The sequence below is a fragment of the Amblyomma americanum genome, chromosome 1 (assembly GCF_052857255.1).
Source record: "Amblyomma americanum isolate KBUSLIRL-KWMA chromosome 1, ASM5285725v1, whole genome shotgun sequence".
Lineage (NCBI taxonomy): Eukaryota > Metazoa > Arthropoda > Arachnida > Ixodida > Ixodidae > Amblyomma > Amblyomma americanum.
In genome coordinates, this window is record NC_135497.1 from 241911123 (window position 1) to 241936903 (window position 25781).

At 46.5% G+C, this 25781-nt stretch overlaps 2 protein-coding genes across 3 annotated transcripts; one reads left to right on the plus strand and one right to left on the minus strand.

The window, feature by feature from the left end:
* Positions 1-488: 488 nt before the first annotated feature.
* On the plus strand, positions 489-12902 carry LOC144114836 (PR domain zinc finger protein 14-like). Of its 2 annotated transcripts, none has more exons than XM_077648824.1 (4): positions 489-816; positions 7142-7394; positions 9249-9414; positions 11324-12902. In XM_077648824.1, the coding sequence occupies exons 1-4, from the start codon at positions 814-816 to the stop codon at positions 11589-11591; spliced, it is 690 nt and encodes a 229-aa protein (XP_077504950.1). In that variant the 5' UTR covers positions 489-813; the 3' UTR covers positions 11592-12902. The 2 variants fall into 2 exon arrangements, with proteins under 2 accessions (XP_077504950.1, XP_077504951.1); XM_077648825.1 differs by lacking the exon at positions 489-816 and adding an exon at positions 6253-6374.
* LOC144114835 (uncharacterized) lies at positions 12050-17391 on the minus strand. Its single transcript, XM_077648823.1, has one exon. It carries the CDS (start codon positions 16116-16118, stop codon positions 14964-14966), a length of 1155 nt encoding a protein of 384 aa, XP_077504949.1. The 5' UTR covers positions 16119-17391; the 3' UTR covers positions 12050-14963.
* Between the last annotated feature and the right edge of the window lie 8390 nt (positions 17392-25781).

The window sequence follows — 25781 nt, forward strand, 5'->3', positions numbered from 1 at the left end:
CTGATCATATCTCATGCTGGCACAGCTTCTGACAAATGTCGTACACAACAAGCGCAAAGGAGACTATTTTGTACTAAAGAAATGGTTATGAAACACCACGATAGAAGCAGCGAAACCAGAGAGAAACCCGTGTGAACATGAGCGTCGCCATTAAAAACGATGGACTACTGGCTTCTTGGCTACTTCGGCACTTCGACCATTTACTGCACTTTACACTAAATTAAACTATACAACAACATATACTTATTTTATTTATTTATTAATCCTTAGCCCTGCATTATAGCTACTTTAAATTTTCAAACCTATTAGCGCTGCTCGCAACTAGAAACCGGAGCCGCGCGGCGCCAACGTCGGGGAAAGCGTGATAGATAGCGCCAACAGCGGAAATAGATTGCAGCATGGAGGAAAGAAAAAAAAAAGATGCCGTCACGTGACATTTTTCGAAGCCGGAAACGAGCTCGGCGCCAAATTGTCCGGGCGCGCTTTTGTTTATTTTTATTTGCGCTCTTGTTTACGTTTCTCCTCGTGCGCGTTTCAAACCACGCGAAGGAGCCAGACTAGAGAGACTCCAGTGCGAGTGCCGCTTGACTCCTGGCCGTTGTTCATGTATACGGGAGACGTCGGAAGCGTTCGTGTGAGACATCCAGCTGCTTCCAGTTATTGCTCTTTTCCGCGTCGTCTCCGCGCCGTCCCCGCTCTCTCGTTCGAACGAAACAGTCCGGCCTTGCATGGCCATAATCAAGTAGCATTCGGCAAAGGCACTTATCGCAACTGTGGCAAGCGCGGGAAGCAACTTTATTACGGTGGTCCACCATGGTACGTCGTTTATTGCCACTTTTGCCTGCGTCGTTTTGCGAAGACGGAGATATGTGTCCGTGGGTTTCTTCCAGGCTGCACTTTGCGAAATATACTGGTATACTTACATCCGGCTCATCCTAGACTCGTACGAGTTAATAGCAGGGCTAGAAGGTTAATTTCACCAGGTAAGGTGAAGGACAAAAGAATAGTTCAGTGAAATTGTGTATAAATACACAGCTGCTGCCAAAATATAGCAGAATAAAACAAAACCAAATCTTCTATATATATATACTTTGAAGAGCATGCTTTTTGTTCTCATTTTTTTATATAAACTGTTACACATGGTGCCACTGAAATAGAACTTATAACTCTGTGCCGTGTATCATCTTTAATTCTTTTTTTATTCTGTGTGCCTTGGATTGCGCTGTGTATTTCATGATACTTCTGAAAGAACTATCCCACTTTAATGCAATGTAAAGTACTGCCTTTAAATTTAAGCTTCCTGAAAAGCTTTAGAACATGGCTACCCTGGAAGCTTTCCGTGTCCAGCTTGCTGGCACAAGGCTTATATTTAAATGGCCCTCTGCAATACTTTGTACATGAGAACATCATGATTTTCGAATGGACAGCTGTCAAACGTGCTCATGAGGTTTTAAAACAATCTTTATTTGCTGGAATGAATTTAGAGCTTCATGCCTGAGATCCCTGAGCAAGGTTCTTGATGTCGAGATGTTTGCATGCTGTGTTCGCATAAATGTGGTCCGTATACTGGCCACACTTCAATCACGCTCTCTGGAGGATAGCACAATCCTCTCAGTATTATGCTGAATGAGTGTGCGCGTCCATGCTTTTGGCTAAGTCGTAAACAATGCTTCCATGCACGATAACACCGCAGCCTAGTGTTCAACCCGCCTTTTAATGCTGCTCTTGTTGATGAATATTGCAATCTCTATATTGCATATGTTTGGGAAGCTGGCTGTTTCAACAATGTCTCCTGCTGCAGCAGTGAGTACAAAAAGAATCCTGGAGTATTTTGTTTTTGGTCTTGAATACTGTATTTTTCTTCATAGCAAGTTTTCGTGTGGCTGGCCATGCCGGGAAAGCTTTCTCATGCATCAGCGAGGATTGGCAATTATACTAAGAAGTCTGAGTTCTTGACCCTGAATGCAAAACTTAGCATCATAACATATTCATAATGATGACCGCGCCAACAATGACATTTGATCCACAACTTCAAGAGCCACTCATAGAGGTGACAGAAACAGAGAGTGCCGACAGTGGCTATAGGAGCACGGCAGGGAAGGATTTATGGTTGGGGGATGTCATCCCCATTCAAAAACCTGACATTTTACATAGGAAAACCGTGCCGAGCCCCTATTTCTCAACAAAAAAATTCCAAGAAATACATGTTTCATATAAGACAGCCCCCCCCCCTTTAAGAATGATCCATAAATCCACCCTTCTAGCATTGACACGTGGCAGGTTTTGCATCCACAGATCTAGTGTAGAGCATGATTATTTATATACATGACCGTACCTTTTCAGACTGCTTCTAGAAGTTTAGGAGTACCCAGTGGCTTCAGTATAGGTTTCACAGTGCTGCTGTGCATTATTTCATTGCTGTGTTTCATGTTTAACGTGCACAGTTGCAGCTGTACACATAAATTTTCTCTAGTTGTTGAAATTTTAGCTTGTAATGCCACAGCAGAGTACCACACTTTACTTGTGATCCACCATACAGAAAATGAAAGTCAATGTATTGAACACATCAAATTATATTTTTTCAGCATAACTGCAGGCATCTTTGAAATTGAATGCACATGTGCATTCTCATTTCAATAAGTACTTTTTACCACAAATAACACTGTCATAGGAGATGGGAAAAATAAACACATGTGAGAAAAGGCGCCCAAATTCAGTTCGAGCTTCATTACGCAGTGAAAGCTCGGAGCGTAAACGTCCATACTATTAATACGCGAAGGGTGGCAAACGAAACCATATGGGGAGTTGAAACATTTTCGCTGTCATGAAGTGCGAAAATGCTTCGCCTTTTTCGCACTTTTTTCTCATGACCTCAACAAAGCAACTGCTGAACCTGCTACAGGAAACGGATCTAAAAACAGCGTGCGACCAGAAATACAGACTTGATCTCGATATGAACGAATACACATGAGCTTGGTACGTCCCAAAGGCAAATAGCGTGCACGACACTTCAGACAGGCATGCGACAAAGTTTCTATATACTAAGAACAAAGCGAGCGCCGCTGCTTCCTTTGCAATATCGCTCTCCGCCCATGTCATGAACCCCGCCGCTCACACAAGCGCAGTCGTCGAAAAACAAAAATACCAGTTGTATTATAACCAACACCAGTTGCAATCGCTGGAGCGTTGCAAGAACACACATAACTAGCAACGAGGTTTCACTGCTGATCGAAACGGGAACGCGAATAGCACACGGCACGCACAAGACACGAAACATTCGCACAATACGCCGACGACCGCTCTGTAGTGCACGCCGTTTCGAATCACTGGTGAACGAACAGGGCGAGTGAACAGCGGCGGCCTCTCGACGGCTCCGAGCAGCACTGCAGTAGACGTTGTCGTTGAATGGTTGTCGCCGAAAGCGTTCAAATCCGGGCACGCAACAAGAATTTTGCACTAAGATATAGTTGAACGCCGTCAACGTCAGCCTGTGAGCACCACCAAAAACATAAACTCGAGCAGTTAACGAAAGTACGCCTACGCTGCACCTCAAATGGTATGCCGCGGCCAGCTGCTGCCGCCCGGTTTGTAAACAAGCTGCCCGGACAAGATCGCCTCCCGAGCGAGAAAAAACCCACGTGATTTCCTCCACACTTTTCTCCCATGTTGTTGTATAGAAAGGGCCTCTCCTGAGTTTTCCTTCCTCCATGGATTGTAGCATAGAGGAATTTTCCTTCCTCCATGCATGGAGGAAGAAAAGTTTTTTTTTTTTTTCCTCCATGCCTCTATGGATTGCAGCTTCCGAAGCGTTTGGAAGTAGGTAGGCTGAAAACGCCGATTGGTCGATGAGATGCGCTTCTCCGTGACGTTTTTTTGCTTCGCTCTCATTCTCAACCGGATAAATGGATGTATGGGTGGATGGATATGGATACGGCTGAACCCTTTAAATCGGGCGGTGGCTCAAGCCACCTAGCCATGACTTAAGAAATTTTACTCTTGTCTTGATTTTAGCCACCAATCAGATAACCTTCGCTTGGTTACTTCTACCCACTTCAAATCTACTTCCCCTTCACTGTCCTTAAACCCCAATGCCTTGGTTATATCAGCCCCGCTGCTTTTCACTGTAGGGTGAAGCCCTTTACAGAAAAGTATAAAGTGTTCAGCCGTTTCCTCCTCCTCTCCGCACGCAACGCACGACGTGTCTATCACGTGGTACCTAACTCTAAATGTCTCAGTCCGCAAAACTTCATTCCTGGCCCCAAACAACAAAGAGCTTCCCCTACAATTATCAAAGATATTTTCTTTGGCAATTTCCTGCTTGAAGATCCTGTATGTTCCAAGTGCCGATTTCGTCAGCATCCCTGTTTTCCACATTTAGAGCTCTCTCTGTTTCTTTAACCCTTTTCTTAGCCGATAATTGCTGATTTGCCCCCCCCCCCCCCCCTTACTGCTGTCCAGATATTTGGTTCTCAATTTTCTAGTTTGCTTTCTCCATTTCGTGTCAACATTCTTTATATACAGGTATCTGAAAACTTTCGTAGCCCACTGCCCATTCGTAGCCCGTCCATTTGAGCCGTGACGTTATTGTGACTCCTAGTACTTATATTCTTTTACCTCTCTGACTGCATTGTTATTTATGTTGTATGTAAAATTAAGTTGCGTAGTCTTTTTACTGATGCAGAGATAAACTGTTTTGTCGAAGTTAATAACCATTTCCTATTGGTTACACCATTTTGCTAATAATTGTAGATTTTCGTTCAAAGTAAGCTAGTCAGACACAGATTTGACAGAATTAAATATAGTACAATAATCCGCAAACAGCGTTTCGGTCACAGAGGGTTAGAGAGCTTCTGTGAGGTTTTTTATACAGATATTGAAGAGTACTGGACCCAAAACCGATCCCTGAGGCGCACCTAAGTAAACTTCTAAGAATCGAGAGGTTGCTCCATTGATGTTGCAAACTGCTTTCGTTTTGATAAACATGATGTGACCCAACTGATTATTTGGTCCGGAATGCCTAATAATTTCATTTTTGTTGCTAGTTTATGATGAAGAACTTTATCAAAAGCTTTGGAATAATCTAAAAAATTATGTCGACCTGGCGACCACAATCAAACACTTTGACACTTTTACCTACAGTGACCCCTAGTTGTGCTGTAGTGGAATATCCTTGACGGAAGTCATGTTGGGCTTTGGTCATTATTTCCGTCTGGTCCGAAAAATTGTTGTGGTATTTGGTGATTAAATGTTCTAGCACTTTTGTAGGAGGTGGAATTGAAAGAAATGGGGCGGTAATTACCAACTTGCAGTCGGCTGCCATTTTTAAAATCCGGAATCACGTGGGAAATTTCCCATTCATCTCGTACTATACCCGATTCAAGAGTCTCATTAAATATTATTATCGAAAACTTGGCTAGTATTGCAGCGTAAATTTTAAGAAAGGTAGTGGGAATATTATCGGGGCCGGGGGTTCCTTGGTGTCTAGCCGCAGGAGTAAGTCTACTATTATTTCTCTGCTAATGGTAACACTTCTTTCGAGACTGTTCAGACAACAGTCGTTAAACGTTGTATTAGATTTAGTAAATACGCTTTGGAAGTAAGTATTAGAAGCATCAGCTATCCCCTTTTTATCTGTAATGGCAGAGTCGTCGATGATAATCTTGTCAAGTTTTCTACTTCCTTTGTTTGACAGAAACTGCCAAAATTTACTGGGATTTTCTGTCACGAAAAAAACCAAGTGTCTCACCATGGAAGCCAGGTTGAAACTCTTAGTCGTAGCTGCATGTTTGCCCCTACCAAAAACGCACGGCACCATACTTCTGTGTAATGACGTGGTATGCAGCACTTTTTGGTTGAAATCAGCTTCACAAGATATGGACATTGTTGCTGTCTTCTACACTTTAGCGTTAGGCTAAGATTAATGAAAATGACTCTTCAAACATTCTTTTTGGAAAGTTCTTTCGATTCTTCGCTCTGTCAGCATTTTTCGCAGCTTGTGTTGCCGCACAATGCCTCTTGTTGCGCCATTAGAAATGAAATGCTCACACGGCTGGACAGTTTCTGTGTACCTGAAGAGAGGAGAGTGGCATTCTGGTGCATGGCCTTCAAGAACTGAGACGACTGCCAGTCGAGCTCTCGAGCAAGTAATCGTTGGTCGTGGCGGTAATTTCGATCCATCGATAGCGGACCACTTCTGCAAATCTTTTTGTGCTTGGCGGAATGTCTCCATGCATCAATTCTTTGTGGACAAAGAGTATCTCCTCTGGACGAACAGTGACACGGGAAACGTTCAATGCACCATGCTACTCCTGTCCCTTTCACTTTGTATGGCTACGGACTGACCATCCTCGCAACAACTTCAGGCTGCAAAGCAGGTAATACCATCAACTCAGGATACACGACACATGAGCCTCATTTTAACACCACAATGTTAAGGATCCCATTCGGCAGAAAATCCGTTGTCGAACGGCATTGTGAGAAAAAAATCTCAGGAGAAGCAGCGTAGGTGGGTTACCCAGGTTACGTGGCCTTGTGGCGTCGTCACAACCTGCCCATCGAATTGTAAGCAAACTGGCTACCGTGGTAGGTGGCAGTTAAATTAATGATTGGTCGTGAGAGGTTGCTTGGTAAGAGCAACCTCGGTAGCACAAGCCCCACCAGTGGCAGCACCTGCCATCGCAGGGCAGTGGCGCATCACTTAACCGTTGCACCACGGTGCCAGGACTGATATAAGGACTTCCAGGGGTCTATGAATCTAAAGTCGAGATTGAGCAACTCAGCATATATGGGCATTAACCGATTACAGCTATCGCGCCATACTCTTAGGGCAGAGCCTAAATGTCCTCTGAAATTTTTTAAGGCTAATTTATTTTGGTTCTTGGTCATTGTGGCCATCCAGCAGGGCCTGCGTCATCAGTGGAAAGCCATGAATAATGATAAAGGACTAAAATAAACAAACTAAAAACGAAATGTCATAAATATAAGGTCCCTGTACTGTCCTGTAGCTTTCATCAGGCTAGCGGTGGCTACTGGAGACTGAAAGGCAAAAGCTTAGAATGATTTGAGAGGGAGTATTTCAGAGCGCCCCGAAGCTAAAGCTGCACAGAACATCCAGCTGAGTTTGTTCCTGTTCTCTACGCAGGTTTTCAAGGACGGGGAGGTGTTCCTGGTGGACGGTCGTCCGCTAGACAGATCCAACTGGATGCGCTACGTGAACTGCGCAGCCAGTCCACAGGAACAGAACCTGGTGGCCTTCAGACGTTACGGCAACAAATACTACCGGACACCCAAGGCCGTGGGCGCCGGCGAGGAGCTCCTCGTGTGGTACGGCGCAGCGTTTGCTCGGGAGCTGGGGCTGCTCGGCAAGCCACGAGGTTCGGGGCCGTCCGCGAAAGGTGAGGGTCACGTCTTTTCATGCGTGGTACGAGCAGTCGCAATTGGATGGGGTGATCTGATTTAGATTTTTCATGGAGAGGCTGATGAGACACTTTGCATCCCGAATGGTCATAAGAAATGCATCACTCCAAAAGAGCTGTATTAAAAGGATAGGGATGTCAAGTAGAAGTTGGCTGGAATGTACAAGGAAACTCGTTCAATCACAGAGACCACATTCACCAGCAACGGAGCTTTTATAATTTAATAAAAAGAAAAAATACAGGTGTCGCCCTCCACTGCCGATTTCGCAAGCATAATGCATGCGTCAACACCGATTTCTGGGGCGGATCCCAGAGGCCACACCACATCACTATTCACTGTAATACAGAGGTAACCCGCTCTTTTCGATAAAGACATCTTGAGTTTAAATGGATTGGCGGGAAGGCTTTTAAATACAATGTTCTCGGCGATGAATGCGTTTTTATGGGTTGGTAGAGCGTATTTCGGACGCGTATTTCGGAGGTTGTGGGTTCGGATTCTATTGATGACATGTTTTTTTCTTCTGCTTTCTAATAAATTATTTTAAAAATAATTACCCAGTTAATCTTCCGTCGATGAAGATCACAAATTAAAAAGACACTCCTTGGTTTCAGTGAATGTTGGCTTCTTTCATGTGCATTAATTAGAGTGTGCGAATATCTGCGGTGCTCACCGCTGCTTGTTGCTTTCGCAGCGCTAGTCGAGGCATGGCAGAGAAGGCCAAGTGGCCCGTGCGCCGCGGGGATAGAAAATCAACTATTACAATTTAGTTAATCAGCTTACTAGTAAAAGCAATTTACCAGTTGGGAGTTGAGTTGAGTTGTACGCTGCAGGTGGTATTAACCTTGCTTGTTCTGCGGGCAATCTCCACCGTAGCGTGACTTATATGTTAATAATGACAAACCTTTCGGATCAGTTGTCTGGTGTCCGCTTTAACTCGTATTACTACGCGTCAAACGCCATACTGTTACCTCAAAAAGCCTATTTTTTTAAAAATTAGTGTCAAGCATTCCTGAAACACCTGGTATATCGCCTGCCACGTGGAGCACCTAAAAAGCCCCAATTATCAAATAATTCCCTCCGCGTATGGATCTCAAGGAAGCGCTGGGCAAATTTTTAATAGGTCCGGTAGGTTTTCGGGGTCGCCGCCTGCAATCATCGCGTCCCGTCGGCATCGTCACTGTCATGAACGCTTACTTTCTGAGCTTTTTTGTCAGCTTTGGAACAATCGAACCTTGAAGCAAGTGCCAGGTATCGTAGTAGCTTATAAGAACGGTCAGCGTTCATGCAGTTGTCCCCGGTAGTACAGAGGCGCGGTGGTGGTACTTCGCACAAGCAACTGCATGATGTGATTAAAACAAAGCTCCTCCTGCGGTAGCTCGAAAGTGGCCTCAATTTCGATACATATTCTCGCGTCGGCTGTCCAATCTGCAAATTCCGGTTTTTGAGGCTGATATCCACCATCAGCTGTGGGTATGCCCGGCGCTGGAGCCGACGAGAATCTGGCACCTGGTGCGGCAGCGGGTCTCTCGCCGGCCAATACTTCGTTATATATCGCTTGGAGTCAGGGACCGCATCATCAGCTTTATTAGAACTGCCAACATTTTTCCTTTATTTAGCCATCATTATCTTTCAACCATCATTACATACCCTTTTTATGCCCTCAGGAAATAAATAAATATCGATTTGTAAAATGAAAAGACAAACAAACAAGAAAGCCGTGGTAACTCTTCTGTGCATGTCTGTAGACGTGAATTTGAGATGGCTGGCGATTAGTGCTTGAACTATAATTCGTTTCAGAGCTCTCCACAAACTATCTGCTTTTTTTCCTGCAGAAGGCGGAAACAGTGAGGTCAGACCAAAATGTGTCTTCTCCTGCGGTGCATGCGGTGAGCTGTTTTCAGCGCAAGATCTCTTGGAGAAGCACAGGCGGCGCAAGCACCCGCAGAGGCCAGAGGGAAGGCACCGCTGCGCCCACTGCCCCTATTCGAGCGATCGAAAGTAAGACAAGATTTGAACTTTCCTCTCGTTTTGGTTTTGTTATGTGAGGTTTTAACTGGGGGATAAATAAGTTATCCCCGATTAACCGCGGCTCACACGGTTCAAAACTGCCCGGACCATACCCCGAGATAGCTCGCGCTACCGAGCGCACGCCGACCACGTCGGGCCTTGCTCTGTGTGGGAAGAAAGGAGCAACACTCTGGCTGACTCAAACAGGCATTTATTGGTACAGCAACAATAATGTCGGCTAGCAACAAAATATGCGAAGGAATTGAGGTCATCCGACTCACCATCACGGTTTCGAGCGAACATTCGCCCACGCTAGGGCAAGCGAGAAACTCCGAGGCCAATAGGGACGAGCTAGCGGGAGGGTGTTCCCAACACGAGGCCTCGCTCCGCTAGCGAAGAGCGGAGCGCCGCGCCGAACAGTCGGTACGCGTCGAGTTCCCGAGCCGAAGATCGGGCGCTATATGCTGTTGGAGATGGCGCTTTGTTCCCACCGCTGGACACCAGTTGTTGAATGGGGGTTCAGTGTCACTCCCGACGGGACCACAGGTCAGGAACGACGCTTGCTCCGAACTGCGCCACCACCACCAGGATAGGACTGCCGACGAGGTTAAGGAGTTGGATGATCGGAGGAAGGTTACTGGAGGGTTCATTTACAATATTTACATAGATAGAGTCAAAAGGAACTTCTCTCCGAAGAGAGGATATTAAAAGGAGGCCTAAGGAGCCTTAAAAGGGAGCATGATCCCTAAATGAAGCACGATTCAGGGAGCGCCCAAATGGTGCACGATTTTCACTGCACTCGCTGTCCAGTTTTATACTGTTCTTGGTCCCTAGATTCCCCAGGTTGAGGACGTCTCCGCCAGGGTGGGAGTGGTCTATCTTATATTATCACGCACAAACACGCACCACCGCATACAGGGACATGCCCTCGTCATGTGTTGAGCCAGGGAGAGAGTAGGATGCCCTCGGGTCCACTCCGACTGCGGAGGGAGATGATCTCGTAGCCATCTGAAAGATTCCACTCACCGCCGTCACCTGTTCTTTAGATGTCAGTCGACGCCCCGGACAAGAACGCATGGTCGGGTCCAGTAGTCGGAAGGGTCGCTTCGTTCCTGGCGACGCCTGCGAAGGCTGGCGGATGACGACCGCTTATCCGCCGCCGTTTTTTCACACAGAGCGTCTTCTACTGGGAATGAGGCCGCATTAGTTCCCTCAACTTAGTCACGGGCATTTGGGAAAAATAGTTGCCGTTGGCTCGCTGCGGCGGCCTCTCCGCTTCGCCCGGAGTCCGCCCGGGATCCGGGGTACTCGGGTCGGAAACGTGGGAGGATTCTTATCGCGTGGCTCGGGACCATCCCGAAGAAGCTTAGTGATGGCTTCCTTCAGGTGAACCTTGCCGAAGACGCTGCCAACCCAGAAGAGCGGGCCCCCGAATGTAACAATGTAATGCCCCGCGCGCACGTGCAGCAAATACGCAGTTTGTGGCACTCGTTTCGTTGCGACGGCGGCGCCCTTCCTTGTTATTTAAAGTAACTAGAAATTAATATAGAGTTAATAATAATATATAGAGTTAATATGCAGATACACCTGCGACTTGCGACAAAGGTGCTCCAATATTTATATTCAAAAATGGCAGGAAGAGGTGAGGGAAATAGCTGGGTATTACTGCAGGATAATGTTACAACCGGATGGTGTTGCATTATTGAAAAAAGAATACTCCCTTTCTTTCTTCTCTCCTTCCGGACGAAGCAGTGTCGGTGAGAGGTGGATCCGCGGCCCCGTGTGGTAGCATATACGCATGCAGTGGGCTTCTTCTAGTTTTTCAGCTCTGCGTCATCAGTGTGGTTAACATGCTCACAGTGTCTACTTTTTAATGCCCCTTTCATTTGCTTCCACGTAGACCTAATGTCGTCAGACACGTGCGGACCCACACGGGCTGGCGGCCTTTCTTGTGCCAGGTGTGCGGGAAGGGCTTCGCACGGCTAGACCATCTCACCGGCCACCAGCTGGTCCACTCGGGGGAGGGTCCGCACGAGTGCCCGGAGTGCGGACAGCGCTTCAGCCAGGCGTCTAACCAGACTGGCTGCTCACCGCAGGGTGCAGCACTGTGTGGACGGCGGGGCTGCCTCGCACCTGTGTCCCCGCTGCGGGAAGTGGTTCAACCATAAGGGCCACCTCAATACCTGCTGACAAACACGGGGGAGAGGCCCCACGTTTGCTCACAGTGCGGCAAGCGGTTCACGCGACTTGTTGATGTCGTGAGACATCAGAGGGTGGTGCACGGCCGCCAATACCAGCTCCAGTCCCCGCTCTGCGTGAAAGGCATTGTGAACATGGCCAACATGAGAATACATGTGTGCACATGGCACAGCTCTGCTAGGGATAACGAAGAGCTGTGCAGCGATGAGTGAGGGACTCGGTGCAGGTGGAGGCATGTAAAAGGCTCCTCTTGAGCCCTGTCTTGTGTGTTTTTTCGTGAAATTTTAACATCTGTGAAGAATTACACAAACTAGAATTTGTTTTTAGCACAGAAAGACACCACACGAAGAAACTAACTTGACAGTACAAAGCGCTAAGAACTTGGTTTTTATTGACAGATCGCTTGCTTTTATACAGCAGCTGCTCGTATCACATCACATCACTTTATTTTCCTTAAAGACCCCTTTCGGGGTGTTACATAAGGGGTGGGGTTTACAAGATGCAGGCGATCACAGAAGTCGAAAATGTGGATGGACAGGTTATGGCAGCGACATGGTGGGAAAGGCCGTTCCAGTTAGTTGCTGTTCGTGAAAAAAATGAGTTCATGAAGGTAGTAGTACGGGCTCGTGGACGCAAAACTTGAAGAGGGTGACCGATGCGATGGGATCTGTGTGGTGGGGGTGCGCAGATGTATGGTTCTTGTCTTAGGGGCGAATAAAAACATGTGATACAAAACAAGACTGGCAATGCGACGGCGAGCAGAAAGATCACACAAACCTGATTGTAATCTTAGAGATGATATGCTAACGTCGTATGAGTATGAAGAGTGAATAAATCTGGTAGCTCGGTTTTGTACAGCTTGATGGCATTTGTTAAATATGCTTGATGAGGGTTCCAGATGTGCAATGCGTATTCCAGTTTAGTTCTGATAAGTGAGATGTATGCTTGTAGTCTGACGTGTTGAGGGGCTTCCCTCAGGTGACGTTTTAAGAAACCTAATGTTTTATTAGCTGATGATATCAGATTAGTTACGTGCAGTCGCCAAGATAAATCATCAGAAATGGTGATACCTAAGTATTTGTAAGACTGGACGAGGTCAACAGGGCAGTTAGAAACGGAATATTCAAAAACAAACTGGTTGCGACGGCGGTGAAAAGACATGTACTTACATTTGTTAGGTTTGAGTGTCATCATCCACTGCGAACACCAGTTTAGTACGAGGTTTAGGTTTGCTTGAAGGGATTCTTGGTGAGAAGGGTTAGTTACCGAACGATAAATAACGCAATCGTCAGCGAACAAGCGGATATGGCAAGATACGCGCTGGGGTAAGTCGTGAATGTAAATGAGGAATAACAAGGGACCAAGGACGGAACCCTGCGGGACGCCAGAGGTGACTGGGAGCGGGTTGGAGGATTGGTTATTAATGTAGGCAGACTAGAGCGGTGCGTGAGGAATTCGTTAATCCACGCGATGATGTTTGGATGTAGGTTTAACTGGGAAAGTTTAAGAAGCAAGTGTTGATGAGGTACTTTATCGAATGCCTTAGCGAAGTCTAAGAAGATGGCGTCAGTTTGCAGATTAATATCAAGGTTGGCGTGAATGTCATGAAGAAAAATGGCTAGTTGAGTCTCGCACGAAAAACCCTTACGAAAACCATGCTGTGACGGGTGAAAGAAGTTATTGGAATCTAAGAATTGCATGATTTGGGAGTAAATGACGTGTTCCATGATTTTGCAGAAAATACTTGTTAATGAAATGGGCCGATAATTAAGAGGTGAATCAGTATTACCTGTTTTGTGCACGGGAACGACCTTCCCCACTTTCCAGTCGTCTGGAATGGTTCCTGCGGAGAGTGATTGCGAAAACAATAAACAGAAAATACTGGAACAGGCTGGGTTAGCGTTTTTCAAAATTTTTGGATTGATGTCATCTATGCCGGCGGCAGATGAATGTTTTATTTTATCTATTATGCACGAAATTCCACTACTGCTGAAAGTTATGGCGTCCATGGCTGTAGTAATAATAAGTGGTAATGTAAAACATGGTGCTTGGGATTCGTCGGTGAAAACAGATGAAAATGCAGAGTTAAAGATGTCTGCACAGTCGGAATCAGCCACGATTTCACCAGCATTGTTAGTGAGGGTGATAGCGCGCGATTCCTTCGGGTTTATCACCTTCCAGAATTTCTTGGGGTTATCAACTATCATTTTTGGTAGTACTACTTCGAAAAATGAACACTTAGCACTTCCAATCTCGGCCAAGTATGCGTTCTCAGCTTCATAATATTTTTCCCATGCGTGGGGGTTTGCGTGGCGTTTCGCTGTACGAAATGTGCGTTTTTTCTTGTTTTCGAGCCTTTTCAGTGTCTTTGTGAACCAGGGTTTCTGATTACTCTTTCGTAAACTGCATGATGGAATATATTTATTTGTTAGTTCGATAACTTTATGTTTGAAAAGGGTCCAGTTCTCATTTACACTTCTGGAAAGATAGGACGTTTCAAAGACCGACAGAAAGTTCGTTATTTCAGAGTTGATTGCTTCATAGTTTCCCTTATCGTAGAGCCTAATAGTTTTCTGGGAAGTTTGTCTTAATTCAGGTGAGAAGTTAAAGGTGGCATGGATTACTTTATGGTCGCTGATTTCTTGGAGGCCTGTAATGAAATTAAGACTGTCTGGATGAGTGGTCAGTATGAGATCCAGAGTGTTCGCTGCTTCCCCTGCGACGCGTGTCGGTTCCGATACAACTTGGGTCAAGTTAAAATTAAGGCAAACGTCAATGAAGTCATTCGGCTCTTCTTGACTATCTATGGGCTGAGGTTGGTTACTCCAGTCGATATTGGGGTAATGGAAGTCCCCAAATAGTAGGATGTGTGCTTTAGGGTGCTTTAATACTAGTTTGTTCAGAACATTGTGAAGCTTGCGGGGAAAGTCGGGACTTTTGCGAGGCGGCCTATAACACACACCAATTAATAACGTCAGAGGGGAGGCGCGGCACATAATCCACAGCATTTCTAAGTCTGACGCGATATCAATGGCAGAACAAGACAATTGTTCGCTGACTGCAATTAGGACTCCTCCCCCACGAGAATACTTGCGATCAGCGCGAAAAAGATTAAAGTTGGGCAGGTCAAACAGAATTTCTGAGTCAGTGATATCGCTGTTCAGCCACGTTTCGGTCAATATAAGTAGATTGCTGCCTGACGAAGTTACAAGGTTCGATACGATATCGCGTTTCAGCAGGAAGCTGCGAACGTTAGTAAAGATTACTGATAGTGAAGCGTTGGCGCATGGCGTAGGTGGGGGATGAGCTGAGGGCGATGATCGGCAAGGATGAGCTGATTGCTAGGGTATTTCTCTTACAGATTCTGAAAGTTCATCGAAAACGTAACGTTTGGGGCCAATATGCAAAGTTTTAAATCTCAGGGAAAAAGGCACGGACTTCGCCCTGGCAAAAGCGACAAGATGTTTCCGGCAGTTTTGAACGCGGCGCGAAAAGTCTTCACCTACGCTGTAGTCTGTACCTTTGAATTTAGAACCTTTAGAAAGAATTGATTCTTTAGTTTTAAAGGATGTAAACTTAACGATAATTGGGCGTTTCCTGTCCTTAGAGTGTCGTCCGAGGCGATGGGCGCGTTCAATGTCGTTAGGGCTCAACTGGGTGTCCAGGTGGTCAGAGCAGTGGCGAATGATCAAGTCTTCTGTAAGCGAATAGGTTTCGGTGGGGTTGGTATCGGGTAAACCATAGAAAAGTAGGTTATTGCGCCGAGAGCGATTCTCTGCGTCATCTAGACGAGCTTCCAGCACACCAACTAAACGAGACGTTGCAGCCGAAGTGGCCTGAATCCCCTCCAGATCATTGCGGAGTGTAGACAGACTTTCGTAGTCAGTTTCTAAGGCGCTGAGACGCGTAGTTAGATTAGTCATTTTCAGGTCTATTGAGAGCAGTTGGCCCTTAAGCTCTTGCACTTCCTTAACCAATTCTGTCTGGCCAGTAGACATCTTTTTTAGTTCGCCAAGGATTACGTCTAGCTTCTCGGGGCCGGGATTGCTCTCAATGTCACCGCACATCAGTAATAGGGACCGAACAACATGAAAGCACTCGATACAGGTAGCAAGGCAACACTGGGGGCTCGGAAGCTGTACCAAAAAGTAGTTGCTGGTTTTTTTTGTGAATATAGTTTGATGGTTACCAACCTGCATGGCGAAGAGAAGTGGGTTATGCAAACGTGTTGTGGCACAGCCACCGAGCCCACAGGGTGCGGTGGATGGTCGCTGCTCCTTTATAGATGGCACGGTGAGTGTTGTTGCTGACGATGGGGCCTCCCAGTCTGCGCTGAGTGTCAAGTTGACTTGAATCGGCGGGTTGGTAGTTGCTGCGCACAATGTCCTTCCGTCAGCCGCGCCGCGCAACGGCGCACGCTCAATCGCGGTCGCCCAGGTAGCGCAAAAGACAGCATTGAGCAAGAGCCAGATGATCGAGGGCGAGTGCACCTGCATGGCGAAGACAAGTGGGTTATGCAAACGTGTTGTGGCACAGCCACCGAGCCCACCAAGTGAAAGAAACAAATTCACTCCAGTCCTCCTCGAGGGATGACGGGATCTCAGTTGATCTGATATGTTCGTGTGTGAATTCTTTTCTTCCACTTTGTTGATATGAGCAGCTGCTGTATAAAGGCAAGAGATCTGTTGATAGAAACTGAGTCGTTAGTTAGAGCTCTGCCCTGTCAAGTTCTTTTCTTCCTGTGCTGTCTATCTGCGCTAAAAAAAATTCGAGTAATGCACCAACTAGCCTGCAAATACGTTCTCCCATGTTATAACAACCAGCCCTACAACAAGCCTAACTCATCCTATGCAAATATTGGGGAGCAATTAAGTACACGTTGCAGAATGCTGAGGACTTAGGACTAAAGTTAGCGGCATTGCGATCTCTCGGCAGGGTCGATACACACGCGAGGGCAAAATAATAGTTTCCTTTCAACAAACATGTTAATCCGGTGATTTTCTGCAAGAACTAAACAAAAATGTTTCTGTGACGAATTGATATATTAATATACAGAGACACTAAAACGGGCCATAAAAAATGCACTTGCCTGAGGTGCAGTGATGTGTGCTGCACTGCGTTTTCTAAAGAACAACAGAATGGAAAACCTGCACGAATTTTTCATTAGCGTAATTTCTCAGTCAACCGTGACTGCTTAAATTTTTGCCTCGTGCTGCATTCAGTCAGTTCTTGACACCTATGCGCATCATACCCACATTGAAGGTGCTATGAGGTACAGCGACTATAGGCGGCTTGAGGCTGTAGTGCTTGCCCATGAACTGACCCCATTCTGTTCGCTTTTGTCCCGTTTCTGTTGTGCTGCTTGGAAAGTGATGCTTTTCATTGTTTCATTAAAAGGCGTGGTTCTGCATGTGCCAAAAGGTACGAGGAGAGGTAGGGGGGGGTGGGGGGGTGCCAGGATAATTCATCTTGCACCATTTTGAAAGTTCACAGTTTTCTTTTTTCACACTTCATTAGAAAGTGTCTGTCTCATGCTGCCGTTATTGTATTGTTCGCGTTGCACAGCCCACTATTGTTTGCATTCGATGTTCAATCTGCTCGCGCTGTGCTACGTTCTGTAGCTCCTGTATTTGACAATGCAACTGAGTTGTGGCATGTTTGGCATTTGAGTTTTTATTCTACTTTTCTACTGTTGCTTGCGGTTGTGGTTAGGAACACTTTCTGAGCTGTATATTGCGTTTGTGTTTCTAACCTGCCCTGTAGCGTTCCTACAAACAGCAATGTCAATAAAAAGTGAGTAAAAAAGAAAAGCACATGCTCTTTGATCCGCATAACATATGAATCTGACCGCCAGTATGTCAGCACCATGCATGAGCTATTTATACAGCTTTTTTTTTCGGAAAAGCCGAGGCTAATAGTGAAGAAACAATGTTGACTAACACCAAAGACGGAGAAGAAAATCTGGCTGGATCTTGCTTTCAGTTTTCCTGCGGTATATGGCGTGCTTTACGCTAGGATTCACAGCAGATCATCTGCTCACGTATAGAATCTCGCCAAGGTAAGTGTCGGGAGCTTCTTGAGTGAATGATTAAGAAAAGTTGTTTGTATGGCAGTGTGTGCCTCGCGGGCTATGTTGTAACAGGCACTACAACCTCCGTATATGACCTGACGCAGAACTACAGCACCAATAACTGAGCTCCCTCTTCCTAGACGAAAGTCTGGAGGAAAACTGATAACTACTTGCGCAGATTCTCATCTGCCCTTTCCGCTCCATAACCCAGGTCGCAGTTCTAAAAAAAATCGCCGCTTCTGACAAAACTTGTATACTTGAAAGCTTCACCAGTTTCACTGGCAGGTCAACACGAATTGATGGCATCCCTACCCGGTACATTCTGAGGTGCGATCAAGGCGACGCACATTTATCTCTCGAGAAAAGAAAAAAATATCTTTGCAGATATACACCCGAGGAACGTTGCGTGGGATATTCGCCGGTTGAAGGCTTCATACTCATAGATACTTCACAGAAACTATACCGCAAATTTCCGGAATGCTTTTACTATTGTTGTCTCATCAAAAAAAAAAGCTAAACTGTGCTACAGTTTTGCTGAAACATTCGGCTAGAGCCGTGATGTTTTTCAACTCGCCTTCTTTTCATCTTTCTTGACCGGGTTTAGTTTCTGTGCTTTTTGCGTCTTCTTTCAATAGTTTTTGTTCTGCTTTTTTGCTCTTGGCTTATGGATTCCTACGACAATGTCTGCAATGGAATTCAGTTACACGTGAGTACACTCTGGATGGGATCAAAGTAAAGGCTCTCGCCATAAAGCTTATTGCGTTTACAATATGCCACGTAGGCCGCAAAGGCCTGCGAGAGCAACGATAATCATCTGCTTTTTAAATTTGTCTCTTTTACCCCTTCCGTAATCCCTTAGCGGTATGGTGTAGGTTACCACAAACTGTAAGGATGTTTCAGCACCTTCCCTCTTAACTACTTATAACCCGAACGCAGGTTCGCAAAGAATAAAAAAGATTGGTTGGAAGGAAATGAAAGGCGCAGTAACTGCTAAACTTCTTGCTGGACACCACAAACGCGCTGTGAGGGAAGGGAGGGAGGTGGGAGCGAAAGAAGAGAGAAAAAGGGGCCGTAGTGGAGGGCCCCAGACTAAGACCACCGGGGGATCTTAAATGCCCTTGACATCGCGCAGCACACGGGTACCTTTTGCATTTCGCCGCTATCGTAACGCGGCCGTGTTTAACCGCTGTACTCCGGCTCAGTAGCCGAGCGCCCTTCCTACTAAGCCACTGCGGCGGGTGCTCAAAAAGGCGCCCGTGTGCTGTGTGACGTCGGTTCTGGTTTCGATCCCCAGGTGGTATTATGTTGTTGTTGTTATCCTACCAAAAGATGGCACATACCCACACTGCGGGATCGGCCAAGAATCGGGTGGCTATTCACCTGTGGGCTCGGTGGCTGTGCCACAACACTGCCAGCTAACCCTATGGTTTTCGCCATGCAGGTGCTCGTCGCCGCATTCACCTGCGTGTTGCCTGCTCTGCTGACTTCGCACTGGAGTGTGCCGTCGAGGCATGCGCCGGAGTGGAAAAAAAGCAGATTGGACACCGACTTCGTGACTGTCATCGCCGCTGCAACACGTGCTCAAGCAACATCCGTGGATGCCTGGGAACTCGACCGACGTTGGGCGGCCCAAGTGACAGGAACAGCAATCCACCAGCAGCATATAAAAGAACAGCGACCTTCAGCAACACTCTGTGGGCTCGGTGGCTGTGCCACAACACTGCCAGCTAACCCTATGGTTTTCGCCATGCAGGTGCTCGTCGCCGCATTCACCTGCGTGTTGCCTGCTCTGCTGACTTCGCACTGGAGTGTGCCGTCGAGGCATGCGCCGGAGTGGAAAAAAAGCAGATTGGACACCGACTTCGTGACTGTCATCGCCGCTGCAACACGTGCTCAAGCAACATCCGTGGATGCCTGGGAACTCGACCGACGTTGGGCGGCCCAAGTGACAGGAACAGCAATCCACCAGCAGCATATAAAAGAACAGCGACCTTCAGCAACACTCTGTGGGCTCGGTGGCTGTGCCACAACACTGCCAGCTAACCCTATGGTTTTCGCCATGCAGGTTAGTAAAACGGAATCCTTTTCTAAAAAATCTAGCAATTACGCTTTGATACAGCTACCGAGCCCTCAGATCTGTCTTGCCATTATAACTGAATGCGTATCCGTGATCCGTTCATTGCTGTTATTGTCGGGGGATATTGAAACCAACCCCGGCCCTAATGATAATGCCGCCGTACTAATCGAACTACAGAAATTAAATGCCGGTCAGGACACTCTAATCGCGGAAATGCAAGATTTGAAGCACCAACTCATAGCTACAGATAAGAAACTACTTGATCTGAGCCAAAGGATGGCTCAAGTAGAAAGTCAGCACGAAAACCTAATGGCTCTGCAAACAGAAATTCACAGCGTCAAAGGTGATACAGCTCAAACTACCCAGCTCATATGCAGTTTAGAAAACCGTATTGATGATTTAGAAAACAGATCCCGACGAAACAACCTAATATTTTACGGCATACGCGATCCAACCCCATCTGAAACCTCGGCGCAATCGGAACAACTAATCATTGATCAATGCAGTAGCCTTTTAAACATAAATTTAGACACAAAAGAAATCGAACGCGCTCATCGAATCGGCCGCCACTCTGACAGCACAGACCGTCCAATCATCGTAAAGCTCACATACCACAAAACCAAAAAGCTTATCCTGGCTAATGGACGCAAGTTGAAGGGTACCAATGTTAGTATCGGTGAAGATTTTTCACGGCCTGTTAGAACTGCTCGCAAACACCTTGTTGCGTTTGCAAAAGCCAAAAAAGTAGCTTTCACCCTTCCCTTCAAAACTCTCTTCATTGGCCCCAAGCGCTATTACTACGATGCATCATCAGAAACAGTCAAAGAAATCTCGTAGCCATCATCTCGTGATACCAAAGTAAGAAACTGTTCTCATCCTCCGCCTCAGCATAAGCTTTCATTTTCCGTTATCTTTACTAACATTCGTAGCTTTCTTCCGAAACGCGATACCGTATTCAACCTCATGTCATCATCCGATAGCAACCTGCTTATCCTAACAGAAACTTGGTTGACCAACGATGTTAGCGACCATGAAATTCAGACAGACTTTCCCGGTTTTGATATTTATCGCAAAGATCGTAAGGAAACACGAGGTGGGGGGGTTTTAATAGCAGCAAGCCAACAGTTGTCATGTACGCCAATTAGCCTTGCCTCAGATCTGGAATTTCTTTGGCTTCTCATTCGAGCCTCGCCCCAAACAGTATTGCTTGGCGTCTGCTACCGCCCTCCAAACAGCAATCCTGATTTCTGCACAAAATTAAATAAAATACTGTGTGACGTTGCTACATCACACCCTAACGCACATATTCTATTATTCGGTGACTTTAACTTTCCAAACGTTGATTGGTGTACCCAAACGGCTGCTAACACTGAATCAAATTATTTTCTTGACGTATGTCTTAATTTTAACCTTACGCAACTCATTACGGAACCGACACGTGTAGAAAAAAACTCCGCCAGTATTTTAGATCTGATACTAACAAACCATCCGGAAAGCCTAACGTCTATTTGCTTCCTACCAGAGATCAGTGATCACAAGGTTATCCATGCCACATTTTCCTTTGTTCCAACACCACGTGTCACTCACAAAAAAACTATTGTTCTGTACGACAAAGGGAACTATGAGGCCATAGATAATGAACTAACTGCCTTTCTTCCATCCTTTGCAGCATCATTTCATAACAGATCTCCTGAAGACAACTGGCTTATCTTTAAAATTAAGGTACACGAACTAACAAACAAATTCATTCCGAAAACCACTTTTCGTGAAAATCGCCACAAACCATGGTTCACAAGGTCCATAAAACGAATAGAAAATAAGAAAAAAAGACTTTTCCGCGCAGCCAAGCATAGGCCGAGCACTTCAGCATGGAATAAATACTACGCAGCCGAAAAAGCTTATCTAGCAGCCACCCGCGACGCAAAACACTCCTTTTTCCGAAATGATTTGCCTAACATCCTACGTCACAGCCCAGAAAAATTTTGGAAAATAATACACCCGCAACAGCCCCGTGAAGTTATTCTCACTAACGAATGTGATGAAATAATCGCAGATGCTGACAGTGCTGCCGTATTCAATCGCGCATTTGCATCTGTATTCACTAAGGATACCGGCATACTTTCTGCGTCTACCCTTCCCAGAAACATAACGAATAACATGCCGGCCATAACCTTCTCTGTTGGTGGTATTGTTTCCCAAATTGAAAATATTAAACTCTCATCATCGGCCGGCATCGACGAAATCAACTCGAAAGTGTTAAAGAATATCAAACATACCGCTGCAAAATTTTTGTGCCTCATATTTTTGCAGTCATTGTCTACAGGTATTTTGCCTCACGACTGGAAGGTGGGAAAGGTCGTTCCCGTCTACAAATCAGGTAATAAAAATTCCCCTTTGAATTATCGTCCCATCTCGCTAACCAGCGTGCCGTGCAAGATCATGGAACATGTCATATACTCACAAATCATGAACTTCTTAGATACTAGCAACTTCTTTCATCATTCACAACATGGATTTAGGAAAGGATTTTCATGTGAAACACAGTTGGCACTTTTTCTACATGACCTGCATGCAAACCTTGACTGTAACATCCAGACTGACGCTGTATTTTTAGATTATGCTAAAGCATTCGATAAAGTATCCCACCGACTCTTGCTGCTAAAACTTTCCCTCCTAAATTTACACCCTCATGTCTTAAGATGGTTAGAACAGTTTCTTACTAATCGTACTCAATCTGTGCTCATAAACAGCCAGTCGTCTAGCCCTCTACCCGTAACCTCAGGCGTTCCACAAGGATCCGTCCTGGGTCCCCTTCTTTTCTTAATATACATTAACGATTTACCCTTGCATGTATCTTCCTCAATCCGCTTGTTTGCTGACGACTGTGTCATTTATCGTACAGTAACTAACATCCCAGACCAACACGCTCTTCAGACTGACCTTAACAGTGTACAAGAATGGTGCGATCAGTGGTTAATGACTCTTAACCCTAACAAATGCAAGCTCATGTCATTCACCCGAAGTCCTAGACCTTTTCGTTCTACTTACACAATAGACAACCTACCAATGGAATCTGTGCTAACATTTAAGTACCTAGGCATCACACTATCAACTAACCTATCCTGGAATGCGCACATTGTCAACATCATTTCATCGGCCAACAAAAAACTAGGTTTCCTCAAACGCCACATCCGTGATGCACCAAAAGATTTGAAATCACTAGCATATACGTCACTGATAAGGCCTAAACTTGAATATGCATCAGCCATCTGGGATCCCCATCAAAACTATCTGAAGGCTAACCTCGAAAGAGTTCAAAATCGCGCTGTTAGATTCATTCATTCCGCATACTCATACGACATCAGTGTATCGTCTTTGAAAGCTGAAATTAACTTGTCGCTTCTTTCCCATCGCCGGCGCATTGCTAGCCTCTGCCTTTTTCACAAATTCTTCAACGGTTCATTGCACGAAGCACCCTACATCGTACGCCGCATGCACATATCTCAGCGCACTGGTCATCCGCTCCAAGTTGTCCGTCCACGCTCCCGTACTACTACATTCTCGGCCTCGTTTTTTGCCCGAGCAGCATCTGACTGGAACGGCCTTCCCCACCAAGTCGCCGCCATTACCTGTCCATCAAGATTCCACCAGGAGATAACGCAGATGATGTTAGACTAGAACCTCATGTTATATCCGTAGCCCCACCCCTTATGTAATGCCCCTGAATTGGGGTCTTTAAGGAAATAAACTGAACTGAACTGAACTGAACTGTACTCAGGTAATTAAAATAATTATCTTTCTCTCTTTTTCTTTCACTTCCTACGCGCGCTTCAGAACTAAGACAGTTATAGCACCTTTAATTTCCTGATATTCAATTTTCATGTGACGCGTTTTTCGGTCTCTTGGATATAAATGGTTCACATGTTTCCCACACATATCACAGCCGACCACGACTGTACCTTCGACGAAAATCCCGCGGCAAAAAAAAAACAAAAAACAAACGTTGACGGAACGGGTGTCTCGAGTACGCCGCAATTAATACGGGCTATTCCTACGGCAAGATATCTGCGTGCTTTGCTACAAGCATGCATGCCTGTACCGCCGCACGCGATTAGACGACAGGCACTGCCGGGCGCGCCAATCGCAATGCTGGGACCATCCGCCTCGCTCGAAAGTGATCGTACAACACATTTCCGCCCCACGTCCGCCTGGCGGAAGCAGCTTCAAAACGATCGTACGACGGCTCTAAGTGAGCGAAGCAGATCCGGCGCAAACTGCAGCTTCTTTTCCCGACGTCGTCCACCTCGTAGCTACCGTCGCAGTTTCTCCAGCTATTGTAAATTGCCATCTTCCTTATCTGTTCGCGGCAGCGCTGCCGCCGTATGAGGAGCCAGTACAATTAAGAGATAGAAAGAGAGGCCTATGCCAACGGCAGCCTTATGTACCCGCACACGAAGGCGAGAAGGCGGCTTAACACATCGTTAAGGCTAAAAAAGACCGGCGGTGGGCCGCCATGCATCAGGCAACGAAAGCAGCGAGAGATATGAGCGGGGCGTGAAATATAGGCGGATGAACTGGGCGGCCCGTAAAGCAGTGTTAGAAACAGCGACAGCCAGTCTGGTTTAGCAAAGGCGACAGCAAGTCTCGCCTGTTGGCAGCCAAAACTTATGCCTCTACCGGGTGGCTCCGAGCAACTCGATGGTGATCGTTCCCAGGCCGGCTGTCAAGGATTACGCGGAATAGACACAGGTGTCAGCTGGTTCCAATTACTGAGCTTTGCCCGGTCGGAGTTAGGGACCCGAAAGAGCAGACAGCTGAAGTTTGAGCACAGCCGGGCCCTTTCTGAAGTCTCCGACGCCGCCGCATTTAGCAAGCGGCCGTCATTTTCCCCAATCGCCGTGACTATGTCGGGGAACAAAAGGGGCTCGTTTCCGGTGGCTCTCCGGCGCTGTGAACACCGCGGCGGGCTGGCGGGCATCGGCCCCAACCATCACAGGCATCGCAGGAGAAACGACACCACTTTTCGGCCCCGCTTCCCGACCTTGCGTTCTAACGTTGCGCGTCCGTCGTCATCTAATGAAGAACAGGTGTCGACAGCCCGTGGGAACCCTCGATTGGCAAGATAAGATCACCTTCCGCAGTCGACGTGAACCCGACGGCATCCTCCTCTCTCCCAGGCTCAACATGTGACGTGGGCGTGTCTATATATGTTCGGTGGTGTGAGTTTGTCGGAACAAGTGAAAGATTCAGGCCACTCCCACCCCGGCGAGGGCACCTTATAACCTGGGGAATCTGGGGAAGATGAACGCTATAAAACTCTACAGCGAGTGCATTCGAATAGATCCTGTTTTGCTCTGACGCTTGTAAAAATGTAAACAAACCTACTGTGCAGTTTTCTCCTTAACGGAGTCCGACAACATCCTTCTAAGACGGGACATGCGGCGCTGAACGAGTCAGTCTACTCAAGGGCCCTTCCGTCTCCAACTCTGGTGGCACCGGTGCCATTGAAGCGCAATCCCCAACACTGGTGGCCTGCGATGGGCTTGAACACCCATCCCGAACAGCACTAGAAGCAGCGAGGAACGCTTTAAGCGCTGTTCACCATGAGGAGAAACGATCCAGGGCGGCGGCTCCTAAAGCTGCGAAAGCAGCCAAGGGGGTCATATATGCGCGCTGCCCACGTCTAAGACTACAAGCAGGTGAACGCAGCGGCTTGTCCAGCAGCATTTTGACCTGGCCGATACTCGAGTGCGGCTAACGCCATCTATAGGGCGTTCTACGCCATTTCCTGCAAAGCGTTCCATGTTGACGACAAGATGTACTACGAATTTTTTTATCGAGTACCTCGCGTGTACAGCGGCCACGCACTCTCCAAATCATCAGATTGTTCCTGACACTAGGCAGCAAATGTAGCCGTATTCTATATATGGTGGAGTACTTGTCGGCAGCCATCTGGACACTACAATTCCTGGCGTATATATCTGTAGGGAAAATCGTGACAAATTAAGAAGC

What these genes read in the sequence shown, in the direction of transcription:
- LOC144114836 (XM_077648824.1), top strand. An exon ending in TTCGGGGCCGTCCGCGAAAG is followed by an intron (nt 7,395 to 9,248) that starts GTGAGGGTCACG and finishes TTTTTCCTGCAG; the next exon opens with AAGGCGGAAACAGTGAGGTC. An exon ending in CCCTATTCGAGCGATCGAAA is followed by an intron (nt 9,415 to 11,323) that starts GTAAGACAAGAT and finishes GCTTCCACGTAG; the next exon opens with ACCTAATGTCGTCAGACACG.
- LOC144114835 (XM_077648823.1), bottom strand. Translation starts at nt 16,118, where the DNA reads ATGCAGGTGCACTCGCCCTCGATCATCTGGCTCTTGCTCAATGCTGTC.